Source organism: Ananas comosus, linkage group 3 (assembly GCF_001540865.1).
Source record: "Ananas comosus cultivar F153 linkage group 3, ASM154086v1, whole genome shotgun sequence".
Classification (NCBI taxonomy): domain Eukaryota; kingdom Viridiplantae; phylum Streptophyta; class Magnoliopsida; order Poales; family Bromeliaceae; genus Ananas; species Ananas comosus.
This window is the reverse complement of record NC_033623.1, coordinates 15640618-15662749: the sequence shown is the minus strand read 5'-3', so window position 1 is coordinate 15662749 and position 22132 is coordinate 15640618. Positions and strand designations below refer to the sequence as shown.

Here is a 22132-nt window from a genome sequence, read left to right as displayed (position 1 = left end):
GAAACGATAGAATTGTAGATGATAGTGGATCATTTAAATGCACTAATTGAAAGTTTGGTTAGTGGAACCGTTAAAATACATATTGAATGTTTAGTGGATGAAAGAAGAAGGATCACATACTAGTGAGGGTAAAGAAGAACTTGCCACATAGCAACAAATATTAGGAATTCATATTGATTAATAAATTTTGTTATTTATTTTAGTATTAAATTCATTATAATATTTTTATTATTAAATGTGAAAACTTTAATTGTCATAATTTATGCTAGTGAAGTTACAACTTCACTGAACGTACATCTTTAAACTATATAATTTGACAGTTCTTCACGTGGCACCCCTACCCTTCCTCCATTCCACATGGTAGCTCCTCACTCTTTCCCTCTCCTCTCAGGTGGCCTTCTCTCTCTTCACCTCTCCCGACCCAACTCTCTCTCTCTCTCTCTCTCTCTCTCTCTCNACTGAGGCCCATATAATTCTATTAGATAAAATATAGTTGAGATAAAAGCATTTATGTGTAGAAAATATATTTATGTGTAACGCAATATACGTACGGAAATAAATAAAGTATTTTTCAATCATAGTTTTTCACCCTACGTCTCCCTACAATCTCAAACAAAATCTAAGACCAGTGACAATTATTCCAAATATTGTTTAAGCAAATATTGTGATCAAATTGCTTAATTAAATATTATTAATATGTATATATCAAATTATGTATTAATTATTTTAATTATTTAATACTAATATTATTGTCTATTTACTTATATATATATAGAGAGAGAGCGTTACTTTTTTTATAATGAATGAAACTAATTCTATTAAGCGGCTAGAATTATATAAGATATAGAACATTCAATATTAGTAGTTGTGCCACATTTTAGAAAGACTCAATTAGAATCCTGCACTTCTGTTTTAATTACATCGTGCACCAACTCTAAATTTGATTAAAATATGATCTATCCGCTGCGAAGCGCGGGCCCTACACTAGTTCATAATGAAATGCAAGTTACATTTACTTTAACTTGCATTCATCGTGAATTAATACCTATAAACTTATGCCTACTGGAAATCACAACCAAAGTGTGATTTAAAGTATGAAAACTCTTAGCCAATTATTTATTGTAATCTTTTATTACTTAATACTTGTAATCCCTAGGCCTGTGAAGCCTATATAAGCCGACATAGCTCATTCTTCAATATGCGACAAAAAGAAAAATTAAAAAGCTATTTCTGTCATATTTGTGAGAGAGGGAAGGATAAGAAAATGTGTTTTTTGACGGAGCAATGGGCTCACCGATTTGTGCAGAGTTGATAAAGCTATACGACAAGAGTCGAGCCGTCGTATTTTGGAGGAGACAAATCAGTATTCTACTGTATTCGTTCAAAGGCTTTGTAAGGTAGAGAACTTAAATGCTTTGTTAGGTAGAGAACTTGAATCTTTTTAAAGACAGCTAGATTTTCATATCTCAACTTGATCGATTCGTTAACATTTTTTATATTATTTTATAACTAACCTTTATTTTTTAAATATATATACCAACAAAATTAATTTTAACCAATATACTCATAGCAAACATTATCATACATGGATGAAGGAGGAAATGGTCTTTTCAGAGAACATAAGATGTGACGACTTTTACAAGGTTTTTTTAAAATAATATTTAAATTTATTTGCATGAAATTTGATTTTTTTTCCTAATTTGTTGTTCTAATTCTACAGAAAATGTCTAATTCGGCTACTGCATTGGCATTCCATACATAGTAGGTAGAAAATGCAGCTGATGTTAAGTAATAAATATAATTGTCAGGAGAACCGAGTCCTGTATAATTATATGGATTAATAGGATAGATAGAATCATGTGTAATTATTATTTAAATAACATGGAAGGGCAATGCTGTGGGGAAGAAAACTGATTTGGCGTTCTGGAGACCTCTTTTGAATGCACTCTTTTTTATTGAATTGCCGTCTAGAAAAGGAGAGTTACTGTTTTTAGAGTTACTGTTTTTTCAGTTTTAGGTCAATGGGTAAAGCAGGTGGCCTTGCAGAGGAAGATTGGTGCAGTTTGGTTGATTCTAAGAAACATTCCAGTTTTTAGTAATAAAGAAGTGTAGTTAATTTCCCTGCATAGAGAAGCTTGTTTCAAAAGCATGATTTCTGTTTACATGAATGAAAGAATAAGATAGACAATATATTTATCAACAGCCATTTTGTGGCAAGAGGTTAATGGGAAAAGAAACAAATGCACAAACCAACGAGAAAAAGAAAAGAAATCATGGATCGTTACTTTCTCTAACCGCTCAATTGTCATAAGAATCCCAGAATCCTCCAGGGCCAAAACCAGTATTGAAGTACTCAACAAACACCTAAATAAGATAAAAAATTGAAGAAATTCAGAAACCTAAACAGATTTTTTTTCTTCTTCTTCTTTTTCTTTAAAAAAACAAGTAGGAAAAACTGCTTACCATAGGTTGTGAGGTTGTATCAACACAACAGTGTACTTGGAGAGTTATGAGATTAGAGAGTTATGAGATTAGGGGAGTGCTTGAGCAAGAAAGTAATGCCCAACAAATCAGGTTGATCAAAGTGTGCATTTAAGTTCAAGTGCTCGAGATTTTTGTTATCTGAAGCAACTGCGCAGATTGAGGGTGCTGTCCACTAGAGATAGCCGCTTGCCGGGCAGTTGAAACCAAAGCACTTGCAAGGACCGGAGACGCGAAAAAGGCAGCTCCAATTTGAAAGGTTGATTCCAATTTGAAAGGTTGATTAAGAAATAGGTTCAGGTGGAGAAACTGGACGCCATTGTTGCCGGCGTATTGGAGTCAGGACTCAAGCCGGAGCAGGTGGCCGCTCTTCTTCGCCGTGAGAGAGAATGACCGTAGGAAGGCAGCGTCGCGCTCTAATAGTGCTGAGTTGACAAAACGGACAAACCTTTTCCGGCACAAGAATTGGTTTTCGTGAAAACTTTCCTTTTTTTTGCCTGAAAAAGACTATTGTTCATTTTTTCTTTAACTTTTACAAGTACATAACGACTCGTGAGATTTTGGCCCTAAATCTGCATGTAACTCCAAAAAGCCAAAAAAAAAAAAACTCATCATTTGTAAATTTGGGAAAGTCGGAATTATGCACGCATCTATCATACACAACAGATCTAAGTAAACCAAAAAAAGTATATCTGTCTACTGTGTTTACTGTTTCTAGATCGAAAACTCTATAAACTCTCATATACAAACAGGAACACAAAGAACAACACAGTGAGACTAAACTGCTCGGAAGAATATACATGGCGAGAATTTTAGCAGAGTAGCTGTACGAGGAAATTTCCCATTGATTTAAGAAATCGACTCATTTCTCCTCGATCTCAATGTCGATAATGTCTGGGGATGAGTTTCCAGAGGAACCACCGCCACTTCCTCTGGAGCTGTCCTTCGGTTGCCAAACAATGTTTTGGCAGCTCATGCATCGAATCACCTGGTTGCGGTAACCCACAAACCGCCTTTTACAAGCTGGACACGTTCCCTGTTCCATTACCAATCGAAACAATCATGAAAGAAACAAGATGTGTTTAATACTCCGAGTAAAAGAATGGGCTGGGCACAAAGGTTTAGCTTCTAAATTAACATTTGAGTTATACGTGCTATAATACTTTCAGATGCATACAAAGTTCTGCTATTTCTATTTTCAAGAGCATACGAGCCTAGATTTCATACGAGCATATGAGCATACTTTGAGATGCATACAAAGGCAGCGTAATCAAACGTTACAATCGGTTCGAAAAAAGAAAAGCCTACCTCCCAAAGCTACTAAAAACAATGATCACAAATGCAAAGCAATTATGTCATGCCGCGTGTTTGATTACGCTGCAATAATATAACTAAATGATGTACACAGAAGTTAAACATCAACTAAACAATTTAGACCTTAAATGAAATTTGCAAGCAAATTTCAAGATACTGTTGGCACTTTAGCCAAAAGAATCTTCCAGAACCAGAATATATATTTCCAAGATTTAAGTTCGGCGACATCAATCTTAAGATAGGCAAGCTTGAAGGGGAAGGGACTATTCCTTTATAATCAAATCTATAACTTTCTTTCAGCCCAAAATTTTATTCAATAAGTTTAGGTTCAAGTGTTGGTCATAGGGTTGGGAAACCATGGTTAAAAAATAGGGAGAACCAATTCTATTAGCCATTAAATATTTTAAAAGCTCAGATGCTAGANATTTTTTATATTATTTTATAACTAACCTTTATTTTTTAAATATATATACCAACAAAATTAATTTTAACCAATATACTCATAGCAAACATTATCATACATGGATGAAGGAGGAAATGGTCTTTTCAGAGAACATAAGATGTGACGACTTTTACAAGGTTTTTTTAAAATAATATTTAAATTTATTTGCATAAAAATTGCTTTTTTTCCTAATTTGTTGTTCTAATTCTACAGAAAATGTCTAATTCGGCTACTGCATTGGCATTCCATACATAATAGGTAGAAAATGCAGCTGATGTTAAGTAATAAAGATAATTGTCAGAAGAACCGAGTCCTGTATAATTATATAATTATATGGATTAATAGGATAGATAGAATCATGTGTATTTATTATTTGAATTGGATAAAATAACATGGAAGGGAAATGCTGCGGGGAAGAAAACCGATTTGGCGTTCTGGAGACCACTTTTGAATGCACTCTTTTTTATTGAATTGCCGTCTAGAAAAGGAGAGTTACTGTTTTTAGAGTTACTGTTTTTTCAGTTTTAGGTCAATGGCTAAAGCGGGTGGCCTTGCAGAGGAAGATTGGTGCAGTTTGGTTGATTCTAAGAAACATTCCAATTTTTAGTAATAAAGAAGTGTAGTTAATTGCCCTGCATAGAGAAGCTTGTTTCAAAAGCATGATTTCTGTTTACATGAATGAAAGAATAAGATAGACAATATATTTATCAACAGCCATTTTGTGGCAAGAGGTTAATGGGAAAAGAAACCAATGCACAAACCAATGAGAAAAAGAAAAGAAATCCAAACTTGAACACCAATTAGTTTCTTAATACTATATTTCTAACCACTAGAAAGCCCACGAGTCCATAAATGATGGCCACAAGAGCTAAGTAACATCTTCCGATAATGTTAGTTTCTTTAATGAAGTGGAGGCTCGAAGTAGGAATTTCACAAAGCTGTCTTCATATATTTGTCCCGAGTAATCATGGATCGTTACTTTCTCTAACCGCTCAATTGTCAAGCCATAAGAATCCCAGAATCCTCCGGGGCCAAAACCAGTATTGAAGTACTCAACAAACACCTAAATAAGATAAAAAATTGAAGAAATTCAGAAACCTAAACAGATTTTTTTTCTTCTTCTTCTTTTTCTTTAAAAAAACAAGTAGGAAAAACTGCTTACCATAGGTTGTGAGGTTGTATCAACACAACAGTGTACTTGGAGAGTTATGAGATTAGGGGAGTGCTTGAGCAAGAAAGCAATGCCCAACAAATCAGGTTGATCAAAGTGTGCATTTAAGTTCAAGTGCTCGAGATTTTTGTTATCTGAAGCAACTGCGCAGATTGAGGGTGCTGTCCACTAGAGATAGCCGCTTGCCGGGCAGCTGAAACCAAAGCACTTGCAAGGACCGGAGACGCGAAAAAGGCAGCTCCAATTTGAAAGGTTGATTCCAATTTGAAAGGTTGATTAAGAAATAGGTTCAGGTGGAGAAACTGGACGCCATTGTTGCCGGCGTATTGGAGTCAGGACTCAAGCCGGAGCAGGTGGCCGCTCTTCTTCGCCGTGAGAGAGAATGACCGTAGGAAGGCAGCGTCGCGCTCTAATAGTGCTGAGTTGACAAAACGGACAAACCTTTTCCGGCACAAGAATTGGTTTTCGTGAAAACTTTCCTTTTTTTTGCCTGAAAAAGACTATTGTTCATTTTTTCTTTAACTTTTACAAGTACATAACGACTCGTGAGATTTTGGCCCTAAATCTGCATGTAACTCCAAAAAGCCAAAAAAAAAAAAACTCATCATTTGTAAATTTGGGAAAGTCGGAATTATGCACGCATCTATCATACGCAACAGATCTAAGTAAACCAAAAAAAGTATATCTGTTTACTGTGTTTACTGTTTCTAGATCGAAAACTCTATAAACTCTCATATACAACAGGAACACAAAGAACAACACAATGAGACTAAACTGCTCGGAAGAATATACATGGCGAGAATTTTAGCAGAGTAGCTGTACGAGGAAATTTCCCATTGATTTAAGAAATCGACTCATTTCTCCTCGATCTCAATGTTGATAATGTCTGGGGATGAGTTTCCAGAGGAACCACCGCCACTTCCTCTGGAGCTGTCCTTCGGTTGCCAAACAATGTTTTGGCAGCTCATGCATCGAATCACCTGGTTGCGGTAACCCACAAACCGCCTTTTACAAGCCGGACACGTTCCCTGTTCCATTACCAATCGAAACAATCATGAAAGAAACAAGATGTGTTTAATACTCCGAGTAAAAGAATGGGCTGGGCACAAAGGTTTAGCTTCTAAATTAACATTTGAGTTATACGTGCTATAATACTTTGAGATGCATACAAAGTTCTGCTATTTCTATTTTCAAGAGCATACGAGCCTAGATTTCATACGAGCATATAAGCATACTTTGAGATGCATACAAAGGCAGCGTAATCAAACGTTACAATCGGTTCGAAAAAAGAAAAGCCTACCTCCCAAAGCTACTAAAAACAATGATCACAAATGCAAAGCAATTATGTCATGCCGCGTGTTTGATTACGCTGCAATAATATAACTAAATGATGTACACAGAAGTTAAACATCAACTAAACAATTTAGACCTTAAATGAAATTTGCAAGCAAATTTCAAGATACTGTTGGCACTTTAGCCAAAAGAATCTTCCAGAACCAGAATATATATTTCCAAGATTTAAGTTCGGCGACATCAATCTTAAGATAGGCAAGCTTGAAGGGGTAGGGACTATTTCTTTATAATCAAATCTATAACTTTCTTTCAGCCCAAAATTTTATTCAATAAGTTTAGGTTCAAGTGTTGGTCATAGGGTTGGGAAACCATGGTTAAAAAATAGGGAGAACCAATTCTATTAGCCATTAAATATTTTAAAAGCTCAGATGCTAGAATAATTCTGACACAATGCTCTTATCTTAGTAAATGAACAGATATTACCAGTAAAAGGTTCATAGCAGTAATGCTACATTGCAATTTTACCGAACAAAAAATTGCAAGTATCAATATGCTAGAGTACCAGACGTAGAGAAGTAGACATTTTGTACAAAGTAATTCTAACTATGTATGTAATGAATAAATATGAAATATCAAAAAAACATATTTAATATAACAGATAAGAAAGGTTTTTTTTTTTTGTGAGAAATGGGTAGCTTGTTACCGCTTTATTCATTTAGAAGATGAACTTAGTTACAAAATGAGGCAGCCAGGCCTCAACGGAGGAGCCAAAAAAAAAAATCACGCGTATACACTTAGTACCGACACTGACTCTACCCGCACTCACACTTCACCCACACGCACTCTACACACAGAACGCTTCCCAGAGGGAAAGCAGATAAAAGAGAGGTTAACCAAGAAAATGAAAGCCCAAAAAAAGTACTCGCGTGTTCTATTGCAGAAGCAAAGAATTCATACCAACTAAGCTTTGTTTGAGAATATGAACCAGAGCAACAGTAAGTATACAACATATTATGAATTAATAATCAACTGAAAGTATAAGCTTTGTTTGAGAATATGAACCAGAGCAACAGTAAGTATACAACATATTATGAATTAATAATCAACTGAAAGTATACGCCATTTCCAAAAGGGTAGATATGTGATGGAGAAAACAACATTTAAAACCAGTGCTACATTTCAACTTAAGAGCAGAAGAGTAATACCTCGATAGCAAAATTGTTGGCAAATGTCCCGATAAGAAGAGGTGCAGCAAACGGCAGCACCCATGTAGCCAATATGAAGAACCTAAAAAGCCACCCAGATAGTGCAAACCAGAGGAAAAAGATTGTCTACACAGGAAAGTAAGAATTGTAAACAAACTGACTAGCAAGACAAAGTATGGATCTAAAGAAAACTAGCACAAATCATGAGATAATCTCATTAGAAAAAAAAGGGAAAACTTATGTAGGACCTGATGAAGAGATTTTGAGAGAAATGAATACAACATCAGAAAGTGCGCATCGGATTAATATATTTAATTGATGAAAATTGCAAGAAAAAGGAGCCCCATTTAGGATAGTTTGTCCATTTCTTCCACACACAATAAATTACTTTCCTATCTACAATGTCATATATTAGGACCTAACTAGATGAGACTACTTCTTACCAGTACAAGTGCTATGTTCTTATTCCCCGCAGAGAAATGAAAAGGATTTCAACATAGACAAACCAGAGTTATGATAATAAGCCAATCAACATATCTTAAAATACACAATTGTAATGCCGAAAAGTTCAGTTATCCACTTAATCAACCAAGAAATAATAAAAAAAAGAGGGGAAAAACACAGTGTTATACATCATTACGTTGTAAACATATAGGACATAATAAATCGAGAAAAGTGGCAAAATAGCAATATAATAGCTAGAGGCTACAGCAAATTGAGATGGGAAACTCACAACTAAACCTCTCCCCAATGGCGTTTCCGCAAAATCATTCAGCTCTTTCCGGTACTGCACCACCCAATCAGTAAAAATAAGCAATTGAAGCAAAGGAAGTAGAAAAACTGGGGGCACATAAAGGGAGAACAAGGGCGAACCCTAGGCCAATTGCGAGAGAAATCGACGGAGAAGGATCGCCACCGGCGGCCGATGCCGAGCTCGGCGTCGACCTCCCGGGCGCGGGCGGCGGCGGCGCGCGCGGCGGAGTCGAATCGGCGGGAGAGGGCGAAGCGGCGGTCGAGGCGCTGCGCGGCGACGCGCGCCTCGAAGGCGAGAAGCTCGAATCCGTCGTTCGCGCGGCGCCACGCGTCGCGGAGCGCCTCCCCGGAGGCGACGCGCCGCACGAAGCCGTCGACGTCGCTACGGCGGAAGGCGCGCACGGCGAGCGGCGGCGGAGGGCGGCGGCGGAGGAGGAGGAGGTGGTGGTGGTGACGAGGGGGAATAAGAGGAAGGAGATGAAGCCACCGCACGTTCGTCGCCATGGCCACGCGGGGGTCGCGATTGGTGAAGGTTCCAAAGGAAAGTGGAAGGGGGAAATTTGGTACGTGGGCTTCGAGCAATTTGGGCCACTTAGGGTTTGGGTGCGTGTTGCGACGTGTGAGAGTGCGTGTACTGTGTTGCTCGGTCTCTGACTCTTTTTGTGTCAAAAAAAACAATTAAAATCCCGTTCCAAATGGTTAAGGCAAATCAATTTGGAATCTCCATAGCCCATCTTCTTAGTCCGCGTGAAGCTTTTAGAGCTGTTTGGGAGTGAAAAATTCAAAAGCAGTAAATTTGTAAATTTCACATACTCTACTTCGCCTCACAGTCTCTCACCAAAGTCGAAAGCTCGATATCTGAACCAATTTTCTCACAAGTTTGGTGTCAAAATAAAATCAAACGCCTACAACTCTTTCAAAACTATGAGTTCCACGTCCCAGGTCCATAAACACAAATATGCTCTAGATCAATAGCTACTGCAAATTTTACTATTTTATTGTCGGCCGCACCACCTCACTGCAGGCCCACGCCTAAGGGGCCTGCATAAAGAGTCCACAAGTCGGGCCAGATATATAATTGAACTCTTTACAGGCTACGCCTGGACCCAGTAAGACTCTCGCGAAGGCACCATTTGCAGTTCCTTTTCCACTCACAATTTATGTTACTAATAATAATATTATTTTCTAAACCACCAGAAAAATTCCGTGTTTCGGAGGTAATATATTAATATTTTACTGGTGTGTACATGAGGACTTTATTCTGCCGACTCCTGTATTATACTTCAGTTGTGTGTTACACATGCTGTTCCTTTTAACCATCCTTCATCTTCTTTGACTGTGTGGGGTGTCGTGAGGTCACGAAGAGACTTGCACGCATAAAAAGAGTCTCGAAGTAGATTGATATCTACGTTTTGTTCCACGGTTTGGTTCATGCGAGCTTAGATTCAGCAAAACCCGCCAAAAAATATTAAAAAAAGAATCCAAATTTGCTGTTTATGCGCAGCTGATCTGGTAAAAGATGGTGTCTAATTATTGCCGAGTGCCTTGGAGATGTGAATTTCTACGACGCTGATGTGGACATAAAACAAATATTTTCCCCAAGTCCCAATGAAAGTCCAAAAAATATCGGGAGATGGACCGTATGGACCGTATCCGAAGCGGAGGGTTCAACATATATACCCTGTATTGCGAGAGGAGGATGCTCTGGTTCTCTGAGGAAGATCAAAATGGAAGTGTCTCTCTAGCTTCATTTGTTGATCCAAGTCCATTTTTTGGATGCTAAAGATGGATCATCCCAAAGAAATTCAGCTTAATGTTACAGGTTAGTTCTCTCTCTCTCTCTCTCTCTCTCTCTCTTTGTACATGTGGATGTTAAAGATGGATCCTGCTTTCTATTTTCCTTTTTGCTGTGGATATTTCCTCGCCACAGTATACACCAACCAAGAATATTGGGAACTGGGAGGAGATGAGAACTGGAGTGGCCTCCATACAGTTCTTATTGAAATGATATGCACCCTATCTAGGTATTGAAAGGATAAACATGAAGTACATAACCAATTATTGACTATCGCGGAAACACATGAAGTGGACGGGAATATTCTTTAATTTTTCCTAATGTAGTTGCTGTTCATGAAAAAATTTCTCCCATAATTATCTGTGACATATAGGTGCTGTTTCAGCTCAAGGCTCCCTCTCCCCCAAAGATCCAACCGCCAGTAACTACCGCTTACCTTCAAATCCAACCCCAACAAATCCCATCTTCCAGCAAAGCTGGAAATGGTGGCTCATGGTCGCCGTCGAAGTCGTATGGGTGCTTGCCGGCCAGACCGTCGCCACCCTCCTCGGCCGCCTCTACTTCAACGAAGGCGGCAACAGCAAGTGGACGGCCACCCTCGTCCAATCTGCTGGAGCCCCTCTCCTCCTCGTCCCCCTCTGCCTTTCTCGCTACTTCACTAAAGCTTCGCCCCTCGCCCGACCACCGCTACACAAACTCGCCATTGTTTACATTTCCATCGGCCTTCTCATAGGCGGCGATAACTTGATGTACTCCTACGGCCTCCTATACCTCCCGGTCTCAACCTACTCCCTCATCTGCGCAACTCAACTTGCGTTCAATGCAATCTTCTCCTACTTTCTGAACTCGCAGAAGTTCACTATTTTGATATTCAACTCTGTCGTCCTCCTGACCTTTTCCGCAGCCCTCCTCGGGGTCGGCTCCGACTCCAGTGGTTCACCGGGAGAAAAGTATGCAGTAGGGTTCGTGGTCACCCTTGGCGCCTCAGGCACCTTCTCTCTCATCCTTTCCTTGATGCAGCTCAGCTTCGAGAAGGTGATAAAGATGGAGACTTATCTCGTCGTGCTGGAGATGCAGATGTGCACGAATGTCGTGGCGGCTGTTGTTTCGGTGGTGGGGCTCTTCGGCAGCGGAGAGTGGAGGACCTTAGGGCAAGAGATGGACAACTATCAGAAAGGGAAGGTTTCTTATCTAATGACATTGATATGGACAGCAATAAGTTGGCAGGTGTCTTCTGTGGGGATGTTGGGGTTGATCTTTGCGGTGTCGTCGCTGTTCTCTAATGTCGTGAGCACGGTGGCGCTTCCGTTGGTGCCGATCTTTGCAGTGATCTTCTTCCATGATAAGATGGATGGGGTGAAGGTGGTGGCCATGCTGATTGCCGTATGGGGTTTCCTTTCCTATATCTATCAACATTATCTTGACGATCTGAGAGCCAAGAAGCTTGCAAAGAAAAGCAGTGGGAGGGCAACCAATGGGTCTGTCACTTCACCATGAAATTGGTATTATGGGATGTAAGTTTAAAATGTTTGGGAAACTAAGTAGGGAGATTTATTTGCTTGTATAATTAATTAATTACATAAAGAAGGCAAGAGGAGTTTACATGAATTCGCACCTTGCTCCAGTTAAATAGGTGTAAATTACCAATTGATTAAATGAAAGTGTGCAACACACAGATAACCCGAGCTAACTCAGCCATATAATACTATACAGAGAAACTCAAAAAGAATCAACTAGATATTCACATCCCCACACTAATAATTTCTTCATACACCAAAGGATGCCTTCATGAATCAGCATAGTATGAGAAACTTATCTGCAGCAACAAATACTAACAAAAAAGAGGAAGAGTAAAATCCCACCTACAGACATGAGCATACATCCAGAAACCAGTGTATAAGATTGAGAGTATCACAAGAACCAATATTGATACATGAGAGAGAGAGCGAGAGAGAGAGAGAGAGAGAACATCACACCTAGAGATATGAATTTACATCCAGAAACTAGAGCGTATAAAAAGATTGAGAGGTATCACTAGAACCAACATTGATAGATTGAAAAGTTTGCAACAATACCGTGATTATAATAGCACAATAAGAACCTCTATATTAAGTTTCTACTGACCATATTTTCTGTAGACAGATTCACTTTAGCTACTGAATTATCTAATGTGAAAGTTTAGGCCACAAAAACAAACCATTTCAGCTAGCACTACCAAAATAATGAGCTACAGGGAATTGCTGGAAACAATCACTATAAGATGAGACTAATTTACCACCATTGCGATCTCCGACGAATCCTCCTTCCATATGAAGCATGGATATTTTCAACAGGACCCAAATTGAAATATATTAGACAGCAGAAAACTCTCATCGCAACAGAACATAGGTGGACATTAACAACTGCAACCACCAGATTGTTGCTGTGACTGGGACGAATTTGCGTTCGTTGCCTTCAAATTCACATCAACCATGTCTTCCTGCTTTGCTGAGGAAAGTGTCTCCATTCCTGGCAACGCAGCAGCAATCTTTCGAAACAGTGCCTGAGGAGTACTAAGAAGTTGTTAGTAGTTGCCATAAGAAAAATAGAAGCATGAGAACCAGAAGAATAAATGGGTGTTACAAGCAGAATCTCTGATGTGTGCAACCAGTAGTATTCTTAAAGAAAACAGGGTTACAGAAACAGGAAGACAATGCTCCTGTTGTTTCTTATTTGTTTTCTGAGAGGTTTCTACTAGTTATCCTTGTATATCGTGGGGGGTGGTTATAAATATTCAGTGTCTTTGAAAGCCCCCAGCTCTATGCATGGTATACCCATATAATCAATGCACCCTCATACACTACCTGAAATCAAACTGGCAAACAACTAGCCAAACAGTCAACACCACTACCATTGCAGCCTTTGGTATGAACTAAGTGCAAACCTACTTTTCATTTTATGTCACCATCAACTTGATGGAGAAGAAAAGCAAATATAAAAACCATCGAGATCTGAAATACACCTTTATGTTAAAACCAGCTTTGGCACTTGTTTCAATAAACATCACTCCAAGCTCCTGTGCTTTGGCTTCTCCTTCTTCTATTGAGACTTGCCTGTGGAATTAACAAGTAATCAAAAATAACTCAATAAGCTTAAACAAGGAGCAAATCCAAGGTTACACCAAAACCTTGGACGGCGACTAATTAATAACAATCATAGGCACAACAAGTGTAACTGAATAGTTAGTTGAAAAACGTGCAGAAGACTTGGAAACTTCTACTACCCCAACTCCAAATAATAAATATTTGCCTTTATTTGTGTGCCTTAGGGAAGGCAAGTAGTTGACAATACGATTTTGTACAAGCACAGTATTAATGAATTTAAGAAGAGTAAAAACTTTGTAATAAATCACCTCTTGTCAACAAGATCTGTCTTGTTCCCAACAAGGACAATGATAACGTCACTGCCCCTCTCTGTGCGAACCTCTTCAATCCATTTAGATGTGTTTAAGAAAGATTGCCGACCTTCATAAAAACAAAGTGATTAAAATCTCAACATGCTAATATGTTTTGAGTGCAAAATTGGATTAAAAAGTAGCTCTAAATCTTCAAATGTTAAACTTTCTTATATGATATCTATAGGCCTGTTCGGCCTACTTCTGATTGGGCAGGAATCACTTCCATACTCATCTAGAACGTTTGGTAGATGCTCAAAAGCCACTTAGGATTCTCACAAAAGCAAAAATAATGTGGAGGAGCAGAAGTAGTAGGTCAGCACTGCTTCAACAGTAAGTGCTCCTCAGGTGGTCAGTAACTCACACGCACTCTAAGCCAGATAAAGCATCAAGAAAATATAAAGTTTTACTCAAAATATTTTGAAGATTACAAATGCAGAATGGTAAAATTATTTAACCAAGAGGACAATGAAGCATACTTGCAACATCATATACAATGACAGCAACAGAGGAATCTCGAATATAGCTCGGTATCAGACTCCTAAATCTCTCTTGCCCAGCTGTATCCCTATAAATGATAAAATTGTAAGAGAGACAAATCTTAGAGGTATTATGTTAAATAGAAACTTCATACAGACAAATTATCTACGAACAAAAAGATAACCTGAAAACCCTATTTTAAATTGCATACATATCCTATTAATTGTTAATCAGAGGAACTTTTGAGACCCAATAACCATGAAAACAAGTTATTAGTAAGCTCCAAGTTCATTGATATAAATAAAAAGATGCTCAATGTCCATTCCAGATTTCTATAGTTAACCAAAACCAAATGAAGGATCTGAAATAGAAATGTGCCATCACCGTTCATTTAAAGCTCAACAAGAAATGATGCCAAATGAAACCACACAGTAGATATAACGAAACAAGAGGATTCATCTGTTGGAGTATGAATATATAATCTTACCAAAGTTGCAGCCTAACCGTCCGATCTTCAAGGTACATAGTCTTTGATAGAAAATCAATGCCTATCGTAGCCTGTACAGCAATACAAAAAATGGTGGATATTAAGAGAATCATAGCAAATGTTATAAGATTCCACATCGTACACCAGAAGATTAAACAAGATCCAACTACATCACTGTAATTCCACAAATAAATTAGAGGAAAAAAAACCACAACCAACTCGGATTTCATTTAACAACGGATCAAACGATCCTTTTTTCGATTAAGAGTTAGATCTCAGTTTCGTTAATCAACACCGAGACAAATCAGATCCACATCTAATCAAGAGCTCGCAAAAGGAAGATCTAAACAAAAGAATTACTAAGGAAAAGAAGATTCGAAACCCTAGATTACGGATCCGAACCTGGTAGGTGTTGTCGAACTTGTCGTACATGAATCTAGTGATGATACTCGTCTTCCCCACGGATTGATCCCCCAGGAACACCAACTTGTACTTCGCCAACGCCGACACCGGAGCCATCGATCACAAACGCCTCGAGGAGATCGATCGATTCGACGGAGTTATCGAATGAGAGAGAGAGAGAGAGAGAGAGAGAGAGACGAAGCGAGATCTCTCGCTCCGTTTTTGCGCACTAGAGAGTGATTAAGGACGCGTTGCTTGATGTGGGCGTTAATATGTTCCACCGGAACAACGTAAATGGCGCTGCACTCGCAACAAGGAGGAGAAAATATTTTTATAAATTATCTTTTTTATAATAATAGTGAATCGATGAGATTGAAAATTTTTGAACGTTTGGTTAAATATAAAATTGTTTTTGTTGAAAATAATAATCCAAACATAATTAAAATATAGTTAAAGATAAATTTAAATCTTTTATTTGATTATGATTATAATATATAATTCTCCAAAGTAAAATTAGATTCATCATCTGTTATAATTTGATGGCTATATATAATTAGGCATGAATTAATTAGAGGAATAAGTCATGGTAGACATGATTGCATATAGACCTGGCAATCTTGACCCAAACCCGCAGGTACCCGCAAGTTACCCACAAATTTGCGGGTATGGGTACCAATTTTTCTAACCTAAAAAATTACAGGTAAAACGAGTGGGTACCCATTAAGCAATGGGTATTTTGGATAATCCACGGGTACCCACGGATACCCGCACATATATTTTTTAATTACAAAATATATTTTCTTAAGTAACATATATTTTTTATTTATCCATCCTAAAAATTTTAATCCTAATTTTTTTATTGCATGTCTTTTATATTATGAATTATTTTTGCTTTAAGATTTTAAATAATTTTATTGTATGCTATGATATTTAAACAATATTATATACACTTTAAAACTTATATATATATATATAGTATATATATAAGATATATCATATATAATATAGTTAATATATTGTGTTGTGTGGTGTTGCATTTAAAAAATAAAGCAAAAAAAAAATTTGCGGTAACCCGCATACGCCACCGCCCACACCGCGAGAGGGAGATGAGTAAAAGATGTGGCTACCCAAAAAATTTACGGGTAAATTTCTAACGGCCCATGCCCCAAAGTAACACCGCGGTACAATAACGCTGCCCGCGGGTTAACCCAACCCCCAGTTTGGCAGGTCTATTGCATAGTGTTACAGAAATTAATAATCGTCTTAATAATGAAATATTATTTTAGTTATTTCTTTCCTCCCCAATATTCTTCTTCTCTCCGTATTATTTGCGCATATTTTAAATTTGTTATTAATAATATGGTATGCAGCACAAAATATCTGATTCAACTAATTAGTACAGAGAAAATTACGCTTCCAATAAGTGTAATCAGAGCAAAATCAACTGCTCTAATCAGTTTTTTTTCCCTATTTTCCGTAAGAATTGTGTGTAATTGTACAAACATGTACATTCTAAGTTTTTTTCCCTATTTTCTAAGATTTTGGCTGGTAAATGTACAACATGGTACTCCAACAAATGGTATCAGAGCAAATCGACGCCTCACACAGTTTTTTTTTCATATTCCCGTAGAGAATTGGTGTCGTAATGCACAACATGTACCTTCCATGAGTTGTAATCAGAGCAAATCAACGCCTTTATAGTTTTTTCTTTATTTCCCAATAAGAAGTTTGTTGTAATTGTACAACATGTATAATAAATATAATAAAATTATATATAGAGAAGAGAGAGAAGAGAAAAATTAGAGAAAGAGAAGGGCTCGTATGCTTCTGAAAGCACGTAGCCTTGTCTCGTGCTTCAAAAGTCATTTTTCGATGTTGCGACTTCGAATCGACGATCAGCTCCCGTTAGAGTTGACTCGGATATTTGAATACCTAGAAAATAAATTTTTGATTTTCGATATTATCTCCTGTACGGAGGGTCAAAAAATCGTAAAAATTTTAATGCCGTTGTAAACCGTCTTGCAATTTACAACGGTAGAAATTATTCAAATCAACGTGAAATTTTATAGAAAATTTATACATATAAACAATATCAAATAACGTTGAATCAAAATTTTAATGTCAATATCATCAATATTTTATAAAATTTTATTTTAAACCGTTGATTTTTGGCCACTTGCGATCCACTAGGCAAATGATATCGAAAAATCACAATTGATTTGCTTAATACACTCAAATTACTTTAGATCAATCTAAGGACCCGATCATCATTGCGAAAGCCCAAAACATCAAAAATAACTTGAAAGCACGGAACGGTCGTATTCCCGAAGCGATACCAGATAGCATATATATATATATAGTATATATATATAGTATATATATATAATAATATATATATTAACAAATAAGAAAAAAGTTAGGTCCGAAGATAACAATATGTTTTTGACTGAGATTAGAAATTAACAAATAACGATTGATGTCGCTAAGAAGTCAAACTTGAGCATATACTGCCATGGCCGTTCTACGACAATGACATATTGTGGATTAACTTGATAATTTGAGTAAAAATAACAATGAAGTCCTAATGGAAACCCAAACATTAGTTACAAATTGGGATGCAAACAGAACGGATCTGTGGATAAGGCCCATCCTGCTTCTGCTTCGAATTCCACGACCGAAAATGTAAAAAAATAATTCCATACTCCATACCTACCTGCCTTAATAACCTACGGCGTCCGAAAATAAATGGCCTCCCTTAAGTCCCCAAAAACTGTTAATTTTTTTTTATAAATTATAATATTATTAATATTATAAAAATAAATTTAATAATTTAATAAAAATTAAAATAAGTAATATATCATTATAATATAATAATGTATCAACATCATTATAAAAAATAAAAAATATAATCACAAATCGAAAACAAATTAAAATTAAATACATAGAAAGAAAGCATATGACTATTTATTTAAATATTTTATGAATATATGTATTATTTTAAGTATATTTTTTAAAAATAAAATAATTTTCTGCAAACAGATTCCGACGGAATTATGGTGCTGGGTCAAATTTGTTTCGTTTTCTTTCCGAATCCTCTTCTCGATTTAAAGAATATACCCGCTATTTTCTACTCGCCAATCCGTTTATTTTTTTTATATTTATTGTCCTATTTAACGACAGGTCAAGCGAAGCTCCACCCCATGTCCAATTCCGTTTGCTACCATTATAGAGATCAACCATGAAAAATCCTATAACCTAACCAACTCAGTATAAAGCAACCATATGTAAACAATAACCATAAACAGAAGCCACCTATCATATCTATTACATGGCTAAATTGATGATATGGTATCATTTTAAATATTTAAATTTAATTATTTATATTTTAATTTTTTTTAAAAAATTATATTATTATAGTTAATTTTTCTTATAATAAATATTATATAAGTTAGAGGCTCCTATTACTTCGAAAAGTTGAGACTGTTCTTATCTTTGAAATTGTTTCTCGATGATAACATTATCGATCGACGTCATCCATTAAAGTATACATTCACCTAAATTTGAACTATCTAGAAACCAAAATTTTATATTTTTTTGGCATCATTTTACCAAGCGATCAAATAAGACCTAAAAATAAACTATTTAACGGCCGATGTAATCATGTTTTAAAGTTCAACGGTGAGAAAAGTACCAATTACATAAAAATTTAAATAAAAATTGTATCTCTAATATCAATATTGCAAGTTAATACCTTCCGATTTGAAATTGAGTCCTTATCACTATTTTATAAGATGTCATCGCCGTTTATTTTGAGGCTACTTCGTTCACTAACAAACGAATCAAAAAAATTATAGAAAAATTTGTTTCTAATAGTTCCAATCACGTAAGTCAACGTTTACAGAAACCTGATTCGCTTTAATCGTATGTCCCATCCATCGAAAATAACTTAAATACGAAGACCTTTCGTATTTTTAAAATAGAGGACCCTAACTCTTAATAGATATATATATATAACTATAGCCGATATAATATATATATATAGTATTAGTATATATATATATATATATTATATATATATATAACGAAGCCGATAGTTTTTTTCTTTAAAGTAAATTACCAAAAACAATTATTCCATATACACAACCTTTCTATCTGTTGCAGTACATGGCAAGCCAATGACTGGCTGCACTTACAAGAAAAATAAAAACAAAAAGGAATCGTCTCAACGTGAGAAATTTTTATTCCGTGCGGACTGTAAAATTTACAATCATCATGATTACATGTATGGACGCAATCTATCCGTACACACAAACGCCACAACAAGTATTACCACTCCTTCGCATGTCACCCAAGCAAACAAAACTAAACGTAAAACTTACAACAGCAGGAATCAACAAAAGAAGACAACCACCAACCAACGATTGATCACAGCACAAACCCACAGTAGCAACAATTATGAACGCCCACAACAAATCAACACCAACCATCCGATATGGCGAGAGCAATCTCGCCAACCTCCGTACATCCCATAGCACCTCGGCCTCTCCAGCGGCGTACGGCGGTGCCGACCGCCGACTCCGTCGTCCCTCGGCGCCCTCTTCCGAACGCGTCCTCGCAATTCTCCGACCGCGTCAAGCGCCGCGCTCAGCTAAAACGTCACGGCGTCCGAAGTATAGCCCGCTTAGTCCTCCTGCATGCTCGCGCAACTCGCGTCTCTGATCGGTCAATGCCGGCGCGAGATAACCTCTACGTCGCACACGGCCGCCGGTCTCGTTTAGAAGGTTTAGCTCCGCACTCGATCATACATTAATGCGCGACTCAGTGCCGGCGCACGCGTGGCGATCCGGCGCCAGACGGCGAGTGCCTGCTAAGTCGCCAGCCGCAAGCTTTCTTTTCGATCGGAGTGATCGCACGCAGACATCGTAGCCGATGGCGGGCCTGCAATCGACGTCGCCGGCACGTGTTCTCGAGGAGAAGAAAGGTCGGCGGAGGAGGAGATTGCGAGGAGGAGAGACGACAGAAGGAATAGAGGGAGAGGGAGTACGTTGAAAGGCTTCATTGGTGTCGTACGTACGTAGTAGAGATAATATTGAAAGCGATCAACGGAGGGCTTCATTGTTGTTGTTGTTGTTGCTGATGCTGCTGAGAGAAAGGAACATTCCAGATCAGAGAATGGGCCAATAGTTAAATTAACGGCTAAAATAAAAAAAAAAAGAAAAAAAAAGAGACGACATTAACGGGCTGGGGTCCAAATGCGAGTTTCATAATGCGCCGACCAGAGATTACTCTGGACAAGGGAATAAGATAAGGAAATACAACAAGTGTACATTAAACAATATGGATTGCTGTAGTAGCTAGGGAACAAATTGGCTCACTAACTCGCAATTTATAGTCAATCATCATCATGATCACTACCCTGTTAATTCAGAAGTTACTATTGCTCTCTCGCTACCTCCCCCCTTATCATGCTTCCTGCTAGAAAACCAAGTACCAGTAAGCTTCAAGCTCTTATCCTTCTCTGCCTCGACGAAACGGCTCTACTCGTCAAGACCCATCAAAAGTGCCTCTCTCGAGCCGAGGCCGACGTCGCCGATCTGCTTAAAACAGGGCAAACACAACGAGCTCTCTTATGGGTAATTAAGCTCGACTTTCTCTGCGCCTTTTAGATTAGATTTTTCCCACCATGAGTTTAAATTCATACGCGCGATTTGGACTGAGCCTTCACAGGTGCAATTTGTTTGTTTATTGTATAAAATGCCCATGTAACATTGTAATGATCACCATGTATCCAAACCTTTTGTCCAGAGAAGAGATCAATTTAAAATTGGAGCCCGAACCATCGAGAAGAGATCAAAATTTGTAGATTCTATTTTGTTTCTGGGCTAGTTGAAGATTGTGACAAGTTATAGAATCAAAATTTTAGACCTGGTCGAGAACATATTAATGTATTTAGAGTCTATTTTGTCGAAACTAGTTGACGATTGTGCCCATACGAAGGATTGTGGGTTACATTATCCAAATGGCGTGCACCATCAAAGCACACCCTCACCAGAAAAATGTAGCTATTTCCGGTTTGATTTAAACTTGGCGCTGATATATGCCGCAGGTTGAACGTGCAATCAAGGAGCAAAACTTGCTCGACGTGCTATTCATGGTGGAGCGAATCCTACGAATCTTGCATGAACGAGCACAACAAATCCAAACCAACAAGTTGGTCCATTTTCTAATTCCCTCGTTTATGTTTTCCCCCAACAAATCATATGAAAAATCGATCATTAACGACTTTTGTGTTAACAGGCAGTGTCCTAACGAGCTCCGAGAAGCAGTTGCGAGCTTGATCTACGCTGCGCCGCGGTGCGGTGAGTGTCCAATGCTACTTAGAATCAGCAAGCTTTTGCGCGACAAGTTCATGAAGCATTCATGCACCATCTCACCAGAGGCTAACCAAGAGGTACTTATGAGTAAATTTATCTACTTTGTTCATCCTTTACCTTGGTGTTAAGGATCTAAGTTCTAATTTCTTATTTAATCAAATATTAATACTCTGTCCTTTTTATATATTTATATATGTTGGATTTGTTATGCAGATGATGCAGCTTTTATCCACCAAACAGCCCAGATTAGAGAGTCGTCTTGCGAAAATGGAAACAATAGCTCGATTACAAGGAATTATGCTAAATATGAACAAAATTTCCTTTTCTGAGTTTTGATTAAACTCTTTCGTGTCTTAATCAATTCATATCTTAATTAGTTTCACATTTAATGTTAAGTTGATTTCCATTCTGCAATTTATTGCCATCTCAAATAAATTAAAAGATTTTAATATAGTTGTTAGATTTGGATACTAAAATTAAAATTAAAATGTTCTGGAAAGAT

The 22132-nt window shown here is 37.5% G+C and overlaps 4 protein-coding genes across 6 annotated transcripts; 2 read left to right on the top strand and 2 right to left on the bottom strand.

Moving 5' to 3' along the window:
• On the bottom strand, window positions 3072-9318 carry LOC109707267. 2 transcript variants are annotated; one of them, XM_020228417.1, is made up of 4 exons: window positions 8780-9316; window positions 8640-8693; window positions 7907-8032; window positions 3072-3517 (listed from the first exon to the last, which is right to left on the bottom strand). In XM_020228417.1, exons 1-4 carry the CDS (start codon window positions 9161-9163, stop codon window positions 3344-3346), a joined length of 738 nt encoding a protein of 245 aa, XP_020084006.1. In that variant the 5' UTR covers window positions 9164-9316; the 3' UTR covers window positions 3072-3343. The 2 variants fall into 2 exon arrangements, with proteins under 2 accessions (XP_020084006.1, XP_020084008.1); XM_020228419.1 differs by lacking the exon at window positions 3072-3517 and adding an exon at window positions 6176-6436 and having other exon boundaries at window positions 8780-9318.
• On the top strand, window positions 10270-12062 carry LOC109707266 (probable purine permease 11). 2 transcript variants are annotated; one of them, XM_020228415.1, is made up of 2 exons: window positions 10270-10481; window positions 10828-12062. In XM_020228415.1, exons 1-2 carry the CDS (start codon window positions 10436-10438, stop codon window positions 11949-11951), a joined length of 1170 nt encoding a protein of 389 aa, XP_020084004.1. In that variant the 5' UTR covers window positions 10270-10435; the 3' UTR covers window positions 11952-12062. The 2 variants fall into 2 exon arrangements, with proteins under 2 accessions (XP_020084004.1, XP_020084005.1); XM_020228416.1 differs by having other exon boundaries at window positions 10273-10481; window positions 10840-12062.
• LOC109707268 (ras-related protein RABH1b) lies at window positions 12468-15530 on the bottom strand. The gene is made up of 6 exons (XM_020228420.1): window positions 15257-15530; window positions 14855-14925; window positions 14367-14455; window positions 13846-13957; window positions 13456-13546; window positions 12468-12996 (listed from the first exon to the last, which is right to left on the bottom strand). Exons 1-6 carry the CDS (start codon window positions 15371-15373, stop codon window positions 12850-12852), a joined length of 627 nt encoding a protein of 208 aa, XP_020084009.1. The 5' UTR covers window positions 15374-15530; the 3' UTR covers window positions 12468-12849.
• LOC109708217 lies at window positions 20693-22045 on the top strand. Its single transcript, XM_020229864.1, has 4 exons — window positions 20693-20889; window positions 21363-21466; window positions 21554-21707; window positions 21844-22045. Exons 1-4 carry the CDS (start codon window positions 20722-20724, stop codon window positions 21964-21966), a joined length of 549 nt encoding a protein of 182 aa, XP_020085453.1. The 5' UTR covers window positions 20693-20721; the 3' UTR covers window positions 21967-22045.

Coding starts and splice junctions, on each gene's coding strand:
- LOC109707268 (XM_020228420.1), bottom strand. CDS start 15,373: ATGGCTCCGGTGTCGGCGTTGGCGAAGTACAAGTTGGTGTTCCTGGGG. Junction 14,926..15,256: donor AGTTCGACAACACCTACCAG/GTTCGGATCCGT, acceptor ATTGCTGTACAG/GCTACGATAGGCATTGATTT. Junction 13,958..14,366: donor CATTGTATATGATGTTGCAA/GTATGCTTCATT, acceptor GTTTTTATGAAG/GTCGGCAATCTTTCTTAAAC.
- LOC109708217 (XM_020229864.1), top strand. CDS start 20,722: ATGCTTCCTGCTAGAAAACCAAGTACCAGTAAGCTTCAAGCTCTTATC. Junction 20,890..21,362: donor CACAACGAGCTCTCTTATGG/GTAATTAAGCTC, acceptor TATATGCCGCAG/GTTGAACGTGCAATCAAGGA. Junction 21,708..21,843: donor CACCAGAGGCTAACCAAGAG/GTACTTATGAGT, acceptor TTTGTTATGCAG/ATGATGCAGCTTTTATCCAC.
- LOC109707266 (XM_020228415.1), top strand. CDS start 10,436: ATGCTAAAGATGGATCATCCCAAAGAAATTCAGCTTAATGTTACAG. Junction 10,482..10,827: donor AATTCAGCTTAATGTTACAG/GTTAGTTCTCTC, acceptor TGTGACATATAG/GTGCTGTTTCAGCTCAAGGC.
- LOC109707267 (XM_020228419.1), bottom strand. CDS start 9,163: ATGGCGACGAACGTGCGGTGGCTTCATCTCCTTCCTCTTATTCCCCCT. Junction 8,033..8,639: donor CATTGGGGAGAGGTTTAGTT/GTGAGTTTCCCA, acceptor TTTCCTGTGTAG/ACAATCTTTTTCCTCTGGTT. Junction 6,437..7,906: donor CCAACAATTTTGCTATCGAG/GTATTACTCTTC, acceptor GTAATGGAACAG/GGAACGTGTCCGGCTTGTAA.